This window comes from Petaurus breviceps, unplaced genomic scaffold (genome assembly GCF_028583685.1).
Source record: "Petaurus breviceps papuanus isolate PSGF00001 unplaced genomic scaffold, PetGlider_PUasm1.0 90603, whole genome shotgun sequence".
Lineage (NCBI taxonomy): Eukaryota > Metazoa > Chordata > Mammalia > Diprotodontia > Petauridae > Petaurus > Petaurus breviceps.
The window spans coordinates 7,234,930-7,257,506 of record NW_027187284.1 but is presented as its reverse complement, the minus strand read 5'-3'; the positions used below and the strand labels follow the sequence as shown (position 1 = coordinate 7,257,506).

The following is a 22,577-nucleotide window of genomic DNA, read 5'->3' as shown; positions in this document are numbered from 1 at the left end:
AACAGAACCCAGAGAACATGGTACACAGTAAGAACAATATTGTAATGATTAAGTCTGAGTACAGACCAAGTAAAATTTTTTCACTTTATTTTTCTTGCTTTGTTTTTTCAACATATCCAACATGGAAATAGGTTTTGCATTATTTCACCTGTATAACCAATATTGCTTGCTTTCTCAGTGGGTGGAGAAGGGACTAAAGAGAAGAAAATAATTAAAAATTCAATTTTTTTTTAAAGAATGCTAAAAATAAATTATAAATTTATTTAGAGGAAAAAAGCATAGGAGAGTGACTTAAATCCAACATCTTCATTTTAAATATGAGAAAGTGGAGGACAAATAAAGTTAAAAGGTCTGTCCAAGGTCACAAAAGGCAGAGCCTAGATTCAAACCAGTCTTTTCATTCCAAATTCAGCTTTTGAAAGTCTTCCTGTTCTCCGTTAACAACCTTCACTGAAGATATCCTTGATCTATATGCAGATTGCTCTCATAAAACTTTATATATGTGGGAAAGTAAACTTGGCAATAATGGACATTTTCTTTATAGATTTTTCATCATTAATACAGTCAGAGATTTTTTTTTCCCCATGCCTTTTGTATCTTCCATGCCTTCAAATACTTTGTGAGTCATTCCATGGTGCCCTTCAATATCAGGTGATCTCCAGCACAGCTCTTTTCTATGTATACTTAGTCTAATACTGTTGCTTTCCCCATAATTTTTTCTTTAGTACCATTTTTGCACCCCCTGCCTTTCTAGTCTCAGTACATCCCATGCTCCCATCTCCTCCCTCACATATTCTTTGATACAATCTCAAACAAGACATCCTTTCTCTTGTCCAGGCATTTTCACTGCCTATTCCCTATACCTGGAATGATCTCCTCCTCCCCTTTTCCTCTAGGATCCCTTGGCTTCCTCTAAGTTCCAACCAAAATCTCACCTTCTTACAGGAAGCTTTTCTTGATCCCTCTGCATTCTAGCACCTCCCCTCTGTGGATCATTTCCACTTTATCCTGCATATAGCTTGTCTGTATACAGTTGTTTGGATGCTGTCTCTTCAATTATAACGTGAAGTCCTTAAGACTGTGGCTGTCTTCCTCTTCTTTGTGTCTTTAGTGCTTAGCACAGTGCCTGGCACTGAAGAGCGGCTCAGGTTCTGACTAACATGTTGAGGGCTGTGATGTTTCAGGCCAGCAGTGTTGGCTCCATTTTCCTTGATGGTGTTAAAACTTTGTTATAAAAATCTTAGCCAGTCTTTCCAAGGTTTCTTCTGTTTCGTGTCCTTCTATTTTCATCCTTGAATACCTGTAGGATGATTTTGCTTATGTGGGTCTCTTGAAATATACTACTAAATATGACTGCTAAGCTCTTTTGTTTTGCTTAGGTTTCTCTTTTGTAGGTGGGAGGATTCCATGGGAAGTAAAAGAATTTTTTTTAAAGTTTCAAGAAAATATTTAATTTAAAAAAATTTGAAAGTGGGATGATTAAGAAGTATGGATAACTGACCTTTAAACAAAGGGAAAAACATAAAACTGTAGTTTCTAACCACTTTATATTATTTTAATCTTTAGAGTAGGGAATTTTTCATTACTATTTATTTTGGATTCACTATACGGATATAACAATTAAGGTAAATAAAGGAAGGAAAAGACTATTTTTTATAAATTCATTTTATTTCCTTATACTTTTAGGAAGATTAATTAACATTCATGATTCAATTAACATTCTTTACAATGAACATCATGGCAAATTTATAAGCTTGAAAGTTAATCTCTGAAAGCAAGAAAGAGAAGAGGTAAATTAGGGAATAACAGAACAGCAGAGAGATTTTTTTTTGTAATTCAATTTTATTTACATATATATGTATATATGTTCTAATATATAATTAATTTATTTTTAGTTTTCAACACTGACTTTCATAAGATTTTGAGTTTTGAATTTTCTCCTCCACCCTCTCCTCCCAGTCCCCAAGATGCCATGCAATCTGATATAGGCCCTACTTATACATTAATATTAAACATATTTTCACATTAGTCAAGATGCAAAAAAAGAATTAGAACTAATGGGAGGAACCACGAGAAATAACAAACAAAACAACAAAAGAAAAAAGGAGAGCAAATAGTGTGCTTCCATCTGCATTCAGACTCTTTCTTTGGATGTGGATAGCATTTTCCATTGTGAGTCTTTTGGAGTTGTCTTTGATCCTTGCATTGCAGAAGAGCTAAGTCAATCAAGGTCAGTCATCACACAATGTGGCTGTCACTGTATACAGTGTTCTCCTGGTTCTGCTCATTTCACTCATCATCAGTTCATATGAGTCTTTCCAGGTTTTTCTGAAGTCTGCCTGCTCATCACTTCTTATAGTACAATAGTATTCCATTACAGTCACGTACAACAACTTGTTTAGTCATTCCCCAAATGATGGACATTCCCTCAATTTCCAATTCTTTGCCACCACAAAAAGAGGCGCTATAAATATTTTTGTCCATGTGGATCCTTTTCCTGTTGTTATGATCTCTTTGGGATACAAACCTAGAAGTGGTATTGATGGGTCAAAGGGGAGAAATTTTTTTTAAAAGAGAAGCTGCCACATCAACAAATCCTGTATAATCTCACTCAGACAAACATACACAAATTTCAGATTTCTTTAGAAGAACTCTCTACAAAGCTAAGAAGCAACAGGATATTCAGGCTCTTCCTTGTGTACGTCTGGTTGATAGTGTTACAATGTGACTATTATTTGCCTTTGCCTTAAAACAAAGGAATACAAGAAAAACGACTCTGAAACAAAACAATGACAACATCACACATTTCCCTTTTGATTTTTACCTTAGTAGAGACTCAAAAGCGGGCTTTGATGAACAAGACAGCACTGGCGACCTTTTCATTTCTATAACTCGTAGCCTGTGAGACAAAAACAGGAAATAATTGATTGACTAGTAGCCTACCAAAAGGAAAACAAATCCTTTTCTAACCTCAGTAACTTCTCTTAGAATTAATTACTTTGCCCATCCCAGAACTATGATTTCATCGTTGTAAGGAATTCTCTCTAATAACGCAGATAAGTAATAATTCTTCTTCCTATTAGTGTACATGGCTGCAATTCCACGCATCTGCAGACATGATTAAAATATAATTGGAAAATATTTAACAAAATAAATAAAACATGATAGAATAAAGATAATGTTAAGTTGTGGTTAAGTCAATATATGGCCAGTAGGGATTATTACGTACAGTCTAGTGGTTCCTGTTTCTATTTGAGTTTGATACCACTGGTCTGGACTGGCACCAAGAAATTAAGTAACTTACCCAGGCTCACACAGACCATTCTATATAAAAGGCAACATTTGAGCCCATGCCTTGAATCTGAGGCCAGATCTATCTGCTACAACTGGTTCTGTTGTCTCTCTTCTATTAGAACTGCCCAATATATATCACATATCCTCTGGGTATTATCTAAGAATTTGTAGCATCTATTATTTTATTACCATAAGTGGAGGGAAGAGGGCTGGATAACTAATCACCTCAAGAATTACCCTAGTAATGGCCTAAACTAAGGACAAGTAGAAAGTGATTTAATTCAATTCAATAAGCATTTATCAAGTGTCTACTATGTGTCAGCCTAAATGTATCATTAGGTTTCAAATAAAAGCTAAGAAAGAACTTGTTAGGACTTGATGCTGAACTAAAGAGCTTACATTAATGCTTCTTTTCATGCAAGAGGAAACTAGAATTTAATTTATTTCAACTTAATAGTCAAGGTCACACATGCTCTGCATTTTAAAGGTGATTGAAATCTATTTTTAATCACAGATCTCTGTGCATGGAGATGGGAAGAAAATGTTGCTCAAACTAATGCCATAATAGAAAATTCTCTCTGGAGAAGTTTTCATTCTATCAAAAGTGTACATAAATGTTCAAAGCCCTCAATACGTGATATTTCAAAGAAGATTCACTGTATCAAAGAATTTTGTATAAAGTGGAAAAATTATATTCATGAACTATCTGAGGTCCAGTGAATCACACAAATATTGTAGTTTCATCATCCTGAACATCATAGGTTTCCAAAAGGAATTTTGAAGTGGAGGCAAGAAGTAATTTGAAAATTATTTTTTCATTTTTCCACTTATTATACTTATTACCATACCTAAAGATGTACTGCTCAGTTTCTTCAACATAAAGTTATCAACATTTAATTCAGGTTTCAGGGATGAAAACATCATTTGAAGATAAATTTAGATTAGTTTTGACTCCCATCAATACCACAAAGTCAAAGAAGCTACTCCTCCAATAGTTCAAGTAAGCCTAGAACAACAGCATAAAAGTATAATCTGCACCCAGGGCAGCTAGGTGGCAAAGTGGATAGAGTGCCAGGCCTGAAGTCAGGAAGACTCACTTTCATGAGTTCAAATCTGGCCTCAGACATTTGCTAGCTGTTGACCCTAGGGAAGTCATATAACCCTATTAACCCATTAACCTCAGTTTCCTCATCTGTAAAAAAAAATGAGCTAGAGAAGGAAATGGAAACCTCTCTACTATATTTGCCAAGAAAACCCCAAATGCAGTCATGAAGAGTTGGACATGACTGAAAAATAAGTCAACAAATAATTTATATCATAAGGAGTTGAGGCTATATCTTTTGTAACCAATAATATAATGTGGTAAATTTTTACATACATTATGAATCATTACAACAAATGTGTATTGTGGGCACTGCAATTATTATACCATTACACAGAGAAAGAAGTTGAGGCTCACAAGGATTAAGTGACTTGCAACTCTTACAGGTACATAAGAAGGAGTGCTAAGAAGTATATCTTGGTCTCCTTACTCTAAATCTCATGGTCCCTCCATAATACTATTACTATGTTATCTTTCTTCCCACTATACCACACTGCTTCTTGCTTTGTTTTTAAGATAGTCTGTTGAGGGGCGACCAGGTAGCACAGTGAGTAAGAGCACTGGCTCCAGTGTCGGGATGTCCTGGGGATCAAATCCGGGCTCAGACACTTAGCACCACACCCAGAAATAGCTGGCTGTGTAACCTTGAGCAAGTTACTTAACCCTGATTGCTTAAAAAAAAAAGATAGTCTGTTGAAATACAAAGTTCTATTAAGTAAATGTAACATCTTCAGTGGACCTACTTCTACAATAGAGCTAGTGTTTTTTTTTAATTACAATTAATATATACATGGACATGAAGAGAAATTAAGGAAGTCCCTAGTGATATTTATCTCTACAAAAACCTCATTTAAATGCATATTTACAATAAATGAACCAATCAGGGTGTTTTCTTTCAACAGAAAATAACTTACCAACTGATATTCTCTCTCCACAAAATACAATGAAGTACATAATAGAGAAAGATACAACTCAGAATTATGAAAACCATGTATCCTCTCATTGCTAGCACTTCTGAAATTACAATACATGAGAGTTAAATGTTTGGTAAATCTATTGTGGCCTGAAAGAAAAGAAAAGAGAATCATGGTTATTACACCAATACAGGTATAAAGAGGATCTAACCTAATCATCAATGAACACATAAGGAGAAAATTCAGGAAGAAATAACAATGAAGAGATGTATACATCTCAGAAATGTCAAGGGAAGAGCAAACATGAATTTTTCATCATGTGATAGAAAACAAATAACTATATGGAAGCTTTACTACTAGTTTCCTATATTTGGAGAAAAATATTTCTCATGGAATGATGTTTTCATAGTAATCAACATTAGGTCATGACATGAAACTTGAGGAGAGTGTAAATTCTGTTCAAATTATGACTCTGCCACTAATTAACTCTGTGACCGATAAATCAGTACCCCTCTCTAAACACCAGCTTTTGCATCAATAAAATGAGGAGTTGGATTAGATGCCTTCTAAATTTCCTTCTAGATCTAATGTTTAATGAGTTTGCAATTAATGTTCAAAAAGTATTCTTTTTCCACAGCAAGTTAAAGAAAATCTTTCTGAAATTAGTGAGTCTTCCATTGCAAAAAATATATATTTTCTTATTTATGAGCTTGATATGATTCTTTAAAAAGCTAATTTTATAATTTGTTCCTTTTTAAGTTTCTACTTAAGGATTTTAAAGTACAACAGGAAAGGAAACTACTGAAAACATTTCTAATTTCTAGAATTAAATTTTACATCATTTTTAATGTCTCTATTACTTAATTGATGATGATGCTAGAGTCCTGGGCCTAGATCAGGACGCCTAGCGTTCTCCTAGTTGTGTGATCCTGGGCAATTCAATTAATCTTTGCCTACTTCTGTTTCCTCAAATGTAAGATGGAGATAAAAAAGCACCTATCTTGTCAGGGTGGCAGACTCGGGGAGGCAGTGGTCAGAAGCAACAGAGTGGGAAGAAAGGATGAAAGGAGACAGAAAAATAGGGTGGAGGGAAATACAGTTAGTAATCATGAATGTGAATGTAAAAGGGATGAACTCTCCTAAAAATGAAAATGAATAGAAGAGTGGATTAAAAACCAAAATCCTACAATATATTGTTTACAAGAAACACATTTTGAGCAGAGACGCACAGAAAAGAAACATAAAAAGTTGAAGCAGAATATATAATGCTTCAGCTGAAGCAAAAAAAAACCAAACAAAAAATCAAAATGAGTAGCAATCCTGATCTAAGACAAAGCAAAAGCAAAAACAGATCTAATTACAATACAAGGAAGGAAACTACATCTTGCTAAAAGGTACCATAAACAATGAAACAATATCAGTACTAAACATATATGCAACAAGTGATATGGCATCCAAATTCTTAGAAGAGAAGTTAAATGAGTTACAGGAAGAAATAGATAGCAAAACTATACTAGTGGGGTACCTCAATCTCCTCCTCTCAAAACTAGATAAATCTAACAGCAAAATAAACAAGAAAATCAGTACAGAGGTGAATAGAATTTTAGAGAAGTTAGATATTATAGATCTCTGGAGAAAAGTGAATGAGGACATATACCTTTTTCTCTGAGTGGTACATGGCACCTACATAAAAACTTACCATGTATTAAGGCATAAAAAGCTCATAATCAAATGTAGAAAAGCAGAAATATTAAAGGCATCCTTTTTAGATCGTTATACAATAAAAATTACATGTAGTAACAGGCCATGGAAAGATGGATTAAAAATTAATTGAAGGGGCGACCAAATGGCGCAGTGAGTAAGAGCACTGGCCCCAGAGTCGAGAGACCTGGGATCGGTTCCGGCCTCAGAATCTTAACACCCACACAAAATAAATGGCCGTGTAACCTTGAGCAAGTTACTTAACCCCAATTGCTTAGGGGTGGCCAGGTGGTATAGTGAGTAAGAGCGTCAGGAGACCTGAGATCAGTTCCAGTCTCAGATACTCGGCACCCACACAAAAAATAACTGGCCACGTAACTTTGAGCAAGTTACTTAACCCCAATTACTTTAAAAAAAATTGGAAACGAAGTAATCTAATCCTAAAGAATGAATAGGTTAAACAACAAATGATAGAAACAATCAATAATTTCTTCAAAAAAAATGACTAGAATGAGATAACAATCCAAAATTGGGATCAGCCAAAGCAGTATTCAGGGCAAATTTTACACCTCTAAATGGTTACATGAATAAAATAGATCAAGAGCAGATCAATGAATTGGGCTTGCAATTAAAATAACTAGAAACAAAATGGATAATTTTGATTAGATTAAATTGAAAAGCTTTTGTACAAACAAAACCAATGCAACCAAGATTAGGAGGAAAGAAGAAAACTGGAAAAGAATTTTTTACAGCCAGTGTCTCTGACAAAGGGACTCATTTATAAAATATATAGAGAACTGAATCAAATTTATAAATGACTATGTCATTCCCTAACTGATAAGTAGTCAAAGGATATGAACAGGCAGTTTTCAGATGAAGAAATTAAAGCTACCTATCATATGAAAAAATGCTCTAAATCACTACTGATTAGAGAAATGCAAATCAAAACAACTCTTAGGTACCACCTAACACCTGTCAGATTGGTTAACATGACAAAACAGGAAAATTATAAATGCTGGAGAAGATGTGAGAAAATTGGAACACTAATGTATTGCTGGTGGAGTTATGAACTGAACCAACCATTCTGGAGAATAATCTGAAATTATGCCCAAAGGGCTATAAAAATGTGCACACCCTTTCACCCTACAATACCACTTCTAGGACTGTATCCCAAAGAGATCATACAAATGAGAAAAGAACCCACAAGTACAAAAATATTTATAGCATCTCTTTTTGTGGTGGACAAGAATTGGAAATTGAGGGGATGCCCATCAACTGGGGAATGGCTGAATAAATTGTAATATATGAATGTAATGTAATATTATTATGATAAAAGAAATGATGAGCAGGCCAACTTCAGAAAACTCTGGAAAGACTTATATGAACTGATGCTGAGTGAGGAGAGTAGAACCAGGAAAACAGTGCACACAGTTACAGTCACATTGTGCAATTACTAACTTTGGTAGACTTGGCTCTTCTCAGCAATGCAAGGTTCTAAGACAAATCCAAAAGGCTCATGATAGAAAAAACTATCCACATCCAGAGAAAGAATTATGGAGTCTGAACTATTTGCTCTCTCTCTCTTTTGTTTCTTCTTTCTCGTGGTTCATTCCATTGGTTATAATTCTTTTCTGCAACATGACTAATGTTTAATGTGAAAGTATTTGTAGAACCTATATCATATTGCATGCTGCCATGGGGTAGGAAGGAGTAGGGAAGAGAGGAAGTGGGAGAAAATTTGGAACTCAAAAGCTTGTGGAACTGAATACTGTAAACTAAAAATAAAGAAATTAATTAAAATAACTAGAAAAAGAACAAATTTAAAATCCCCAATGAAATACCAAGTTAGAAATTTTGAAAAATCAAAGGAGAGATTAATAAAATTGGAAGTAAGAAAACTATTCAACTAATAAATAAAACTAAGAGCTGGCTTTATGAAAAACAAACCCAATAAAATAGATAAACTTTTGGTGAATTTGATTAAAAGAAAGAAGAAAACCAAATTACCAGTATCAAAAATAAAAAGGGCGAATTCACCACTAGAAATTAAAATGATTATTAGGAACTATTTTGCCCAATTCTATGCCACTAAATCTGACAATCTAAGTGAAATGGATGAATATTTACAAAAATATAAATTGCCAAGATTAACAGAAGGGGAAATAAAATGATTAAATAATCCCATTTTAGAAAAAGAAACTGAACAGGCCATCAATGAACTCCCTAAGAAAAAAATTTCCAGGGTCAGATGAATTTATAAATTAATTCTACCAAACATTTAAAGAAAAATCAATTCCAATACTATATAAACTATTTGGAAAAAGAGGTAAAGAAGTCCTATCAAATTCCTTTTGTGACACAAATGTGGTGTTAATATCTAAACCAGAAAGAGCCAAAGGAGAGAAAGAAAATTATAGAACAGGCCTACACAACTTGTGACCTGTAGGCCACTTATGGCCCTCGGGCTGCTTACAAGCATGTCAAATGATTTCCTCTACACACAAAGGATGTTTTCCTCTACATTTTTCTCAGGTTATAGGAAATCTTTTGGTGTGCTACAAGCTTCCCATGAACTGCAAGTTATGCATGCCTGTTATAGACCAATTTTCCTAATTAATATTGAAGCAAAAATTTTATATAAAATATTAGCAAAGATATTACAGCAATTTATGATGAGGATAATACACTATGACTAAGTAAGGTTTATACCAGGAATGCAGGGAGGGTTCAATATTAGGAAAACTAGCAACATAACTGACTATATCATTAACAAAACTAAGAGAAATCATATGATTATTTCAATAGATGCAGAAAAAAACTTTTGACAACATACAGTTAACCCATTCCTATTAAAAACAGTAGAGAGCTTTCCTTAAAATAATAATTAATATCTATCCCAAACTATCATAAAGCAAACTATCATAATGGGGAGGAGCTAGAAGCATTCCCAATAAGATCAGGAGCACAACCAGGATGCCCATTATCAGCACTATTATTAAATATTATACTAGAAATGTTAGTTTTAACAATAAGATAAGAAAAAGAATTGACAGAATTAGACTAGCAATGAGGAAACAAAACTATCACTCTTTGCAGATGATGTGATGGTATACTTAAAGAATCCTAGAGAATCAGCTAAAAAAACTACTCAAAATAATTAACAGTTTTAGCAACGTTGCAGGATAGAAAATAAATCCACTTAAATAATCAGTATTTCTATATATTACCAACAGCGCTCAGCAAGAAGAGATAAAGGGAGGAATCTCATTTAAAATAACTGTATACAATATAAAATATTTGGTAGTCTACTTGCCAAGACAAACCCAGGTACTATATGAGCATAATTACATAATACTTTTCCCACAAATAAAGTCGGTTCTAAACAACTGGAAAAATATCAATTGCTCATGAGTAGGCCAAGCAAACATAAAAAAATGACAATTCTATCTAAATTAATTTATTCAGTGCCATACTTATCAAATTACCAAAAATTATTGTAGTATAAATTATACAACAATATAAAGATTATATAATAATATATAATACAAATTATAATATAAAATTATTTTATAGAGCTAGAAAAAATAACAAAATTCATCTGGAAGAACAAAAGATCAAGAGTAGCAAGGGAATTAATCAAAACAAATGCAAGGGAAAGTGGCCTGGCCATACCAGACCTAAAACTATATTATAAAAGCAGAAATCATCAAAACTATTTGGCACTGGCTAAGAAAGAGAGTGGCAGAGGAGTGGAATATATTAGGCACATGAGACACAATAATAAATGATTATGTAGTAATTTACTGTTTGATAAACCCAAAGACTCCAACTTATGGGATAAAAACTCACTATTTGACAAAAAAGTGCTGGGAAAACTGGAAAATGGTATGGCAAATATTAGGCACAGACCAACATCACACATCCTGAATGTGTGATAAGGTCAAAATAGGTACATGAGTTAGACATAAAGGGTGATTCCATAAGCAAATTAGGAGAGCAAGGAATAGTTTCCCCATCAGATCTGTCAAATGTCAGATCTATGGAGAAGGAAAGAATTTGTGACCAAACAAGAGAGAACATTATGAAATGCAAAAGAGAACATTTTGATTACATTAAATTAAAAAGGTTTTGCACAGACAAAGCCAATGCAACCAAGATCAGAAGGAAAGCAGAAAGCTGGGAAACAATCTTTATAGCCAGTGTTTATAATAAACGTCTCATTTCTCAAATATATCAAAAACTGAGTCAAATTTATATGAATAGGAGGCAGGTTAGGTGGTGCAGTGAATAGAGCACTGGCTCTGGAGTCAGGAGGACCTGAGTTCAAATGCAGACTCAGAAACTTAACATATTTACTAGCTGTGTGATCTTGGGAAAGTCAATTAACCCCAAATACCTTGCCTTCCCCGATCCAAAAAAATTTATAAGAATATAAGTCATTCCCCAATTGGTAATGGCAAAAGGACATGAATAGGCAGTTTTCAGATGAAGAAATTAAATCTATCTATAGTCATATGAAAAATACACTGAGTCATTATTGAGCAGAAAAATTAAAATTAAACAACTCTGAGGTACTACCCCACACCTATCAGACTGGCTGATGTGACGAAAAAGGAAAATGATAAATGTTGGAGATGTGGGAAAATTGGAACATTAATGCATTGTTGGTGGAGTTGAGAACTGATCTAAGCATTCTGGAGAGCAATTTGGTGCTGTGCCCAAAAGGCAATGAAATTGTGCATACCCTTTGATCCTCCAATACCACTTCTAGGTTTGTATCACCAAGAGAGCATTAAAAAGGGAAAAGGGATCTACATGTACAAAAGTATTTATAGCAGCTCTCTTTGCAGTGGAAAAGAATTGGAAATTGAGGGAATTTTCATTAATTGGTGAATGGCTGAACAAGTTGTGGTATGTGAATGTAACGGAATATTATTGTGTTGTAAGAAATAATGAGCATGGGGATTTCAGAAAAACCTCAAAAGACTTACATGAACTGATGGTGAGTGAAGTGAGAAGAACCAGGAGAAGACTGCACATTGTAACAACAACATTGTGTGACAATCAACTATGATTGACTTAGCTCTTCTCAGCAATGCAATGATCCAAGACAATTCCAAAAGACTCCTGATAGAAAATGATATCAACATCCAGAGAAAGAACTATTTGAATGAATACCAAAACATACTATTTTCATTTTGGGGTTCTGGGGGGGGTTATGGCTTTTGTCCTGTTTCTTCTTTTGCAACATGAGTAATATAGAAATATATTTACATGATTGCACATGTATAGCCCTATATCAGATTACTTATGATCCTGGGGAGGGGGGATAGGAGGGAGGAAGGGAGAAAAAAATTGAAATTCAAAATATCATAAAAATGAATGTTGAAAACTATCTTTACATGTAACCGCAAATAATAAAATACTATTTACAAAAAAAAGCAATAAGCAGTTTTGGTCTGTGTAAAAATTACAAGGAATGGCATGGAGAAATGGACATTTATCTGCTATCACAGAATGCTCTCAGTGAACTGAAGTAATTGCATGACCTCAACTAAATAAGCACAATAGTCCAACAGACATCAGGACATGAGCATTCAAACAAGCACAAGTGATCTCAAAGGAACTCATCTGACTTGTAATGACATACTAGAAAAGAGCCTGTGCAACTCGAGTCTAACACAAGAGGAAAATGTTCATTTTTCTCTAGTGGATCCCTGCAAACTAGGGTATTCAAGTATAAGAGTCCTGGATAGAGAATCCCTCTAGTGGGTCTTTGCAAATGCTAGGGGCCCAAAAATTATCCTAGAGGAAGTTTTGTTGGGACAAATGCCCTTTGAAGTATGTTAGGAAAATAAAGTCAGCAAGTGCCTCAATAATACAAGAGAAGAATAACAAGCACTCTTACATTATGTTGTCACACAATTCCCCTATGTTGTTCCACAATTTTTCAAAGAGCCTTTTTGTTAATGGAATATTGTATTTTTTAAAATAAAATTGAATATTCTTTTATTTGAAACACTTTATGAAACTTCTCACACCCAAATTATAGAAGAGGTTATAATTTTTAATGGGTGTTAATAGACTCAACTGTCATCCTTACAGGGAATAAATTCTGTGAGCACAGTGGTGTAAACTCAAATAGAAATGGGGACCACTAAACCATACATAAGCATCCCCATGAGTCTTGGGAAACATACTGATTTAGAAAGCCATATATTATCTACTTTTATTATAGTTCTTAAAACTTTGTCCTCTCTGGCCTCTGCCTCTTCCACCTGTTCTAGCTCAGCAGCCTGGTGGGGCTTCCTTCCTCCCTCCTTCCCCTGCAACCTCCCTCCCACCGGCCACCCTGGGCACGAGAGATACTTATCAAATAGGAGGTGAAGTCATTGAGAGACATGTAGCTTCTTTTACCTGACTGGACATTAATACACTTTTAGTGTAATTGATTGAATTTTGGACTTACCATGGTCATTGTAAATTTCTTACGAGCAAAGTCAGACTCCCAGTGTTTTTATACAAAGATACTACATGTTAATCCTATCCATGCATTTTCCAATTACTAGATTATTATTATTATTTTTTGGCTTTTGGAGGGCAATTGAGGTCTAAGTAACTTGACCAAGGTTACACAACTAGGTTTTTTGTGGGGGTGTTAAATGTCTGAGGCCGGAACCGAACTCAGGTCCTCCTGACTCCAGGGTCGGTGCTTTACTCACTGCACCACCTAGCTGCCCCCCTAGATTATTTTCTTAAGTCATATGATACCAAGGTATGCCATGAAAATTAAGTTTTTGTTCACAGTGATGACACTTATTTGCAAATCTTTTGTGAGAAATAGGAATTTAATTCTTCAGTACTGTGTAGATGGTTTTTGTGTATACTCATCAATTACATCTAGACTTTCTTTTTTTTTTCATTTTTCAAATGCATTGTTTACTTCTGATTTACATCATTAATTTCTGCCAGATTTTGAGTTACAAATTTTCTCCCCGTTTTTCCCCTACCCACCACCCTAGAATAGCAGTCCCACAGGATATCCCCTCCTCCAATCCGCTCTCTCCCATATCTTCTCCCATACCCCCTTAGACTTTTCCAGTAGGGCATGGTGGATCTCTATGCCCCAGTGCCTGTATATCTTCTTTCCCAATTACATGTAAGATAGTATTAATAATAGTATATATGTATATATAATTTTAAACATTTGATTTTAAAACTTTAAATTCCAGATTCATTCCCTTCTTCCCTTGTCACGGACCCTTACTGGGAAGATAAGCAATTCAGTATAGATTGTATATGTGTAGCTAATGCAAAACACTAACATAGTAGATATATTGTAAAAGACTTACTATATTTCCCTCCCTCCTATCTGTAATGGAAATGCAAATTTAAAGATCTTCCCTGCCCCCAGGCCCTTTAATAGGCTTAAGAGACTCTGAGAACCTTCCCTGATTTGAAAATATACTCACTCTGCTTCCTAATAGGCTGAATGTGGTCACATGGAGCCTGTGGCAGGAGGCTTGGTTTTCAGGAATGCCCACACCTTGATGCTGTGTGATTTGGCAGTGGGTCAAGAGGGTGGTTACATTCTCTGACCCAGGAGAAGACTATATAATCCCTGATGTGAGGCTTTTCTTTGGGGCTCACTTTGAGAAGTGTTCTGTGATTTGATCAAATGAGACTCTGGGAAGCCGTTGTTGAGAGCCCCCCAGCTTTGAAAAACCCAGATGTTGATCTGGTATGAATGTAATGGTTGGACAATTTGGAAACCTGTCTACTTGTTTCTGTTTCTAATCTGTTTCTCTGTCTTGATAATTCTGTCTGTATACTCTGAAGTTCGGGGTGCTGACCTTTTTCCCCTGAACTAGGTAAACTATATATATTTGACTGATTAAAGTAAGCTTGTTAACCAATTTTGAGTTGCTTTACTTTAGCAAAGCAGATCTAAGAACCTGGGTTGGCAGTCACCTTGGGGACGCTGGGGTGCTTGATGCTACACTATCCCACCAGCCACTTGTTCTATTCTCTACTTTGATCCCGTCCCTTTTTCAAAAGTGATTGCTTCCAACTTCCCTCCCCCCAGCCTGCCCTTACTTCCATCATCCCCCCTTTCATCCCCTTCCCCCTACTCTCCTGTAGGGTGAGATACCCCATTTAGTGTGTATTTCATTCCATCCCCAGGCCAAATTCAGTGAGAATAAGGTTGACCCATTCCCTTTTGCCTTCCTGTTTTTCCCCTCCATTGTAACCCTTTTCCTTTGCCTCTCCAAATGAGATAGTTTACCCCATTCTGTCTCTCTCCATCTCCTCTCATTATATTCCTCTCTCACCTCTTAATTTCCCCTTTTAAGTATCATCCCTTCCTATTAAGTTGGTCCTGTACCCTCTATCTATGTATACCTGTAAGCATATATACACACACTCACATGTATTCATACGCCTGTATATCCTCCAACATAGACATATATATTCCCTTCAACTATTTTCATACTGAGAAAAGTTTCATCAGTTATAATATTGATTTTAGATGTAGGAATGTTAACAGTTCAACTCTGATCAGTGCCTTATGATTTCTTTTCCCTGTTTACCTTCTCAAGCTTCTCTTGCTTCTTGTATCTGGATGTCAAATTTTCTATTCAACTCTGATTTTTTCATTAAGAATGCTTGAAAGTCCTCTATTCCACTGAATGACCATATTTTCCCCTGAAACATGATACTCAGTTTTGCTGGGTAGGTGATACTTGGTTTTAATCCCAGCTCCTCTGCCCTCTGGAATATCCTATCCCAGGCCCTTTGATCCCTCAGTGTAGAAGCTGCCAGATCCTGGGTTATCCTGATTGTGTTTCCACAATATTCAAATTGTTTCTTCCTGGCTGCTTGTAATATTCTCTCCTTGATCTGGGAATTCTGGAACCTGGCTATAGTATTCCTAGGAGTTTTCTTTTTGGGATCTTTTTCAGGAGGTGATCAATGGATTCTTTCAACCTCTATTTTGCCTTCTGGTTCTAAAACATCAGTGCAATTTTCCTTGAGAATTCTTGGAGGATGATTTCTAGGTTCTTTCCCTGATCATGGCTTTCAGGTAGTCCAATAATTTCTAAATTATCTCTCCTGGATCTATTTTCCAGGTCATTGGTTTTTCCCATGAGATATTTCAGATTGCCTTCTATTCTTTCATTTGTTTGGATTTGTTTAACGTCATCTTGATTTCTCTTAAAGCCACTTCCCTTTGCTCCAATCTAAATCTGAGGGAACAATTATCCTCATTGAGCTTTTGAGATTCTTTTTCCATCTGGCAAATTCAGCTTTTCAAGGCATTCCTCTCCTCATTGCCTTTTTGAGCCTCTTTTGCCAATTGAGTCAGTCTGTTTTTTAAGGTGTGACTTTCCTCAGTCAGGCTGTTGACACTCATTTCATAATTTTCTTGCATTGTTCCCATTTCTCTTCCCAATTTTTCCTCCACTTCTCTTATTTGCTTCTTAAGGTCCTCTATGGCCTGTAACCAGCTGTAACCAGTATTTTCCTTTGATGTTTTTGGTGCAGAAGTTCTGACTTCACTGTCTTCCTCCTGTTCCATGCTTTGATCCTTTTTGTCCCCAAAATAGGAGTCTAATGTTGGAGTCTTCTGTTTATTTAGCTTCCTTTGTCTGGTCATGTCACCCCTCAGTCACTTGACCCCTGGGCTTTTTGCCACAGTAGGACTCTGCCACCAGATGGGGAGCTTTCATCACAAACACTGGGGTTTTCTCAAGTGCTGGAGGTATTAGCTGGGTGCCCTCTCTGAGGCCTCTACACACTCTGGCAAGTTGGTCATGCACCCCAGGACCTATACCCTAGACCACAATCCAGATCCAAGCTAGTTAAAGCAAGAGCAATTAACTATCAGACTTGTCACTTGGTCCCCCTACACTCTGCAGGCCAGGAGCTGAAGTTGCAATGTGGCGCCACAACAGCTTCTCACCCTGGGGGCAAAAGCTGACACACCTACTGGGTCCCAAAGTCCACATTGCACTGTCCTCTCACTTTGTCCTTTGCATCTATGTGTTGATAAATCTGGAAACGGCCACAGCTGCTGGTGATCTGAAGTCCCTCCGGCTGGCAGCTGGTCAGGCCCACTCTGGGGCTAAAACCTCTGGCTCAAGCGGGCGTGGGCTTGGTTCCCAGAGCGCTGCGCTGGCTGATTCCTGCTGGCCTGCCAGGCTGTCCTCAGTGGGAGGTTTGCTTCTCTTTGTCATTTTGTGGGTTTTGCAGCTCCAAAGTTTGTTTAGAGTCCCCTTTTACATGGATTGGGGAAGGTGGAAGCCGGAGACCCACGGAGGTCCTACTTCTACTCCGCCATGTTGACTCGCCTACATCTAGACTTTGACTATGTCATGAAACATGCAAATATATTTTTCACTGAGAGCAATACGCCACATCAAGAAATAGCACACTGAGCCTTCTCTTTTATTTGTGAAATTTTCCAAAATTGCTCTTAAAATAGCTTTAATTTTTATTTACTAGATTTTTTTTTTTTTGCTTTTTGGAGGGCAATTGGGGTTAAGTGACTTGCCCAAGGTCACACGACTAGCTTTTGTATTAAGTGTCTGAAGCTGGATTTGAACTCAGGTCCTCCTGACTCAAGGGCCGGTGCTCTATTCACTGTGCCACCTAGCCACCCCTGCTAGATGTTTTATCTATATTTTTTATTAAATCAGATTCTCAAAATACTTGGATTTCTTTTGATGTTATATACTTGTATATGATTAATAACATATTAATAATTAAAAAGGAAAAAAATCATTAAACATTTCCCAATTATATTTTAATTCAGTACTGGTTGCAGGTAGTGAGTGTGACAGCCCTGTGATACAATATATTATCCATGTATAATAAAATGAATTCTTTAAACTACATCTCTTACTTCATCTGTACAAAATCAGAATCTTTCAGTTTCTCATTTAATTGATTGTGAGAGAATGAGAGAATGATGATGGGCAATTCTTCTCATTAAGTTAATTGCAAGTTGAACCATTTTATGCTGTTCTGAATATTTTTTCTTATTTTTTGAGTTTTTACTTTAAAAAAAATGAACATGAATTCAGTTTCATTCCCTCCTAGCTTCCCTCCAAAAATATAAAAAGAAAACCAACAAAAACCTTGTAAGAAACACACATAAAAATGTCACAAATACAGAAAAGTGGAACTATGAAACACATCCTTTGCCAACCACAATGTAACAAAAATTATATTCAATAAAGGGTCATTGATGGAAGAATTAAAAATTGGAGACAAAATAAAAATCCTAAAGAATTGATGAGTCAAAGAACTAGCAATTCTAAATAGCAGAGGGAAAAGTAGCCACATCAGTGGGGGCTTGTTAGTGCTAGAATTAGGATTTGAGTTAGGATTTGAATCCAGGTCTTTCCTAACTCCTACTCTGAATTTCTATCCACTACACCAGGGCTTGACAAACTATGGCCCAAAGGTAAAAATGGATTTTATGTTTATATATTATGCAAATGCCAGTGTATTTAGCTTAAAGACAATAATTTGCCTACCCCTTACTACACAATACTGTTTCTTGTACTAAAAAATACTGTATTATTATTATTTTAGAGAAGAGCACTCTAGCTTTTGAAAGATTTAGGATATTAATTAAGAGTGAAATGAGCAGTACTCCTGGTTACAAAACTGAGGGTTTACTTCTCTAAACAAAACTTGATTCCAGTCTATGTAAATGGGTAGATTAAATTGGCTAGTTCAATAATATAAAAACTGAGAATATACTTTGTCAGGTAAATAAACTAAGAGCCCCAGAGTAAATCAATTTTGGGAAACAAAATGGAAAATCATGGTATATAGCTACACTGACTTCAGATATTTTTAAATATCTAAAACAATTTCTAATTTGCTGCTGAAGCAAAATATTATTTGTAATTCAGGGCAGAATGACAGAACAGTGTTCTGGAGTCAGTACCTACTAGCTCATGAAAACAAATTACTAATTTTTCAGGAATTTGGTGCAGAGTTCAACCATTTCCTGTACCAGCAATGTTATTTGTTGGTACAAAAACACTGGTGTCAATCAAGTACAGCAGAGAAAATTATCAATGTATTACTGTCTACATTAAATAACTGAATTTAATATTGAATATTTGAAAGCAAACAACTGAATTTTGTTCTGATGGTGCTAATATATATTGGGGAACAAATTCTGTAGCTACAAAGTTATTAGAAATTTTTCCTAAAGTCATTATTTGGCACTATTTTAAGTCACCGATTCAATTATCATTTGATTCAATTATCAAATTGATCAATTATGACAATTCAATATCTGATGTAAAGTAAATTAATCATTTAAAATATTTTAAATTTAAATTTACAATATAAAAGTATTTTAAAATAATCATTTAAAATTTTTTTTAAATTATTTAAATTAAAATAAAATAAAAATATTCTATTTTTTCTAATCTAATAAAAAAAAAACCAAACCAAGTGAGAAACTGTAGCTGAAGAACTTGAAATTAAAATTACTAATAATGCTTGATTAGTGGGACCAAGATGGATTGTTTTTGTACTTTATAAACTGCTACTGCTGGGGGGCGGAGCCAAGATGGCAGAGTAGAAGCAAGAGCTCATCTGAGCTCCTCCATGAATTCCATCAGTAACCTCTAAAAAGGGAATCTGATCCATTGGGCGACAGGGTTTGGCAGATTCCCAGTCCAGGAAAGTGTACACATAGGACTGGGCAAAGGGAGCCCAGAGGGCACAGGTTGCCTCAGCAAGGACTTGAGACTAGATCATAGCAGAGCAAGAGCGAACCCTGAGTTGGCAGACCTCTCACCATGGGACAGAGGATTTGTTGGAGCTGGCTAAGACAAAGTACAGGGCCCATGGTAGCGACAACAGCTTCTCCTGGGACTATCAGCCTACAGCCTGGATGTTTAAAAACCACCTACCTGAACTTCTGTGAACCAATATTACAGAGTAAACTCTAGCTGTTCTAATCCCCCTCCCTGACCCTGAAAACTCAGAGATTATTGTCCCAGTGTAAAATCCTGAAATAGAGGAAGCAGTGGCAGGCTTGGGAGTCCTGTAGAAAGGGTGCAACTGAAGCTGTGCCCAACCTGAAGTGAAGGGTGGGAGAAGTCCCAACAAACCCTATCTCAGCTGACCAGCAGGAGATCCCAAAACCCAGGGGGGTGGAGCCAGCAAGCACTAACACCAGAAGCCCAAGTGTACCTTAATACAATCAAGGAAATCTGCAGACACCAGCGTGGCAAGCTGCCAGTTGCTGAGCCTGCCTGAGCTCTAGCCCAGGGGCACAGAGGAAGAAACCTGAAATGGCCAGACCATCCCTACCCCACACTTTACTCTGTGAGCCTTAGGGTAACCCAGGGAAAACACTGAGAGTCATGACCTTGGCCCGTCTAGACACCCAGAGGCTACAGTACTCAAAGTCAACAACCAGGACCCTAGCTCCCAGCTTGAGAAGCATGAGTCAGAGCCTTCTGTACCCCAGAAGCAGAAATCCACTTTAAAAGACAGGAAATAGGCAATGACAATGGGCCAGAAACAACTTGGAAAGGGAAGAGCAAAGATGATTGAATCCTATTATTGTGAACAAGATATCCAGGAGATACCATCAACTCTATATCCACATCTGAGACCACAGAAAGAAATATGAACTGATCTCAAGCCCAAAAAGCATTCTTGGAAGAGCTCAAGAAAGATTTTAAAAGCCAAATTAGAGAGGTAGAAAATAAATCAACCAATTCTTTTTGTTTGTTTGTTTTGAGGGGCAATTGAACTCAGGTCTTCCTGACTCCAGGGCCAGTGCTCTATTCACTGCACCAACTAGCCACCCCAACCAATTCTTTTAAAATTACATTGGCCAAAATGGAAAAAAAAATCTCACTGAAGAAAACAATTCCTTAAAAAGTAAAAATTGTGAACTGGGACAGGAGGTTCAAAATCTAACTGGAGAAAATACTTCCCTAAAAATGAAATCTGAACAAAACAAAAAGGAGCTTCAAAAACTAACCAAGGAAAATAATTCACTAAATATTAGAATCAGTCAAGTCAAAGCTAATGACTCTATGATGCATCAAGGGTCAGTCAAACAAAACTCACTGGAAAAACAACTGACCTAGAGAACAGATCCAGGAAAGAAAATCTAAGAATTATCAGTCTACCAGAAAGACACAATGAAAAAAACAGCCTGGACAACATACTCCAGGAAATTATCAAAGAAAACTGTCCTGAGGTCCCAGAATCAGAGGATAAAATAGTTATTGACAGAATTCACCAAATTCCTCCTGAAAGAGATCCCAAATTGAAAATTCCAAGAAATATAGTAGCCAAATTCCAGAATTGTAAGGTCAACAAGAAAATACTGCAAGCAGACAGAAAAAAAAAACAATTAAAATATCATGGAACTACAGTCAGGATCACACAGGACCTAGCAGCTTGCACATTAAAAGATTGGAGGGATTGGAATATGATATTTCATAAGGCAAAAGAGCTTGGACTGCAACCAAGAATCAACTACCCAGCAAAACTGAGCACAATCTTTCAGGCAAGAAGATGGTCATTCAATGAAATGAAAGGACTTCAGACTTTCATGACAAAAAAGCCAGAGATCAATGGAAAATCAGATCTCCAAACACAAGACTCAAGAAAGAAATAAAATGTTAAACAAGGAAAACATACACACACACATGCATGCATGCGCATGCACATAACTTTTGATACAGTAAGAGCAAGCTGTTTACATCCCTATATGAGAAGCTGATACCTGTCAAAATTGAGATTTAAACAATTATCGAAACATTTAAAAGGGATATACATAGATAGAGGGTGTGGGTATAAATGAACTAATGTGACGATAAAAAACCTTATTAATGGGGTGCAAAGGGATAGTAATGGGAGAAAAGTAAAAGAGGAGGCAGAAGAGGCATAAAAACATACTACAGTAGAGGAAAAGAAGGGAGGGACCCTGATGAACATTATATGAACATTAACTCTCATTGGTTTTATTTAGTTCAAGGAGGGATTAACATAATCAGTTAAGTTTAGGATTCTAATGTGAAAAGACACAAAAACTCATAGTAGAGGCAAAGGAGAGAGGAAGCGCTGTATGAAATTACTCTCATTGGTTTAGGTTCAAGGAGGGAATAACATACCCTGTTAAGTATAAAAATCTATTGTGCCCTACAGGCAGTAGGAGGAGTAAGGGGGGAAAAAGAGGGAAGCTAGGGAAATAATAAGGGGGAAGGGAAAACTGAGGGAGGCGGGGGTCAAAAGGAAAACTCTAAAGGAGGGGAAGTAAGAAGGGAGAAATAAAAGCATAAAAAGGGGAGGGAATAAGAGGGAAAAGGAGGGAAAGACACAGTTAGTAATCATAACTGTGAATGTGAATGGGATGAACTCCCCAATAAAATGGAGGCAGACAGCAAAATGAATTAAAAAACCTAATCCTACAATATGCTGTCTACAGGAAACACATTTGAAACAAGGGGATGCGCACAGGGTAAAGGTAAAAGGCTGGAGTGGAATATATCATGCTTCAACTAAAGTAA

General features: G+C 36.2%; 1 protein-coding gene across 7 annotated transcripts in view; it reads right to left on the bottom strand.

Annotated features, from left to right (window-relative positions):
- ST3GAL6 (ST3 beta-galactoside alpha-2,3-sialyltransferase 6) overlaps positions 1–22,577 on the bottom strand; it is a 92,456-nt gene that overhangs the window by 38,444 nt on the left and 31,435 nt on the right. For 3 of the 7 annotated variants that reach the window (XM_069063850.1, XM_069063845.1, XM_069063846.1), the window contains exons 3-4: positions 5,311–5,459; positions 2,825–2,899 (exon numbers count right to left, since the gene is read on the bottom strand). In XM_069063850.1, the coding sequence (XP_068919951.1) occupies positions 2,825–2,899; positions 5,311–5,399 (164 nt within the window). In that variant the 5' untranslated portion in view covers positions 5,400–5,459. The remainder of the gene's footprint in view (positions 1–2,824; positions 2,900–5,310; positions 5,460–22,577) is intronic. The other 4 variants (XM_069063847.1, XM_069063848.1, XM_069063849.1 and 1 more) reach the window with 2 other exon arrangements.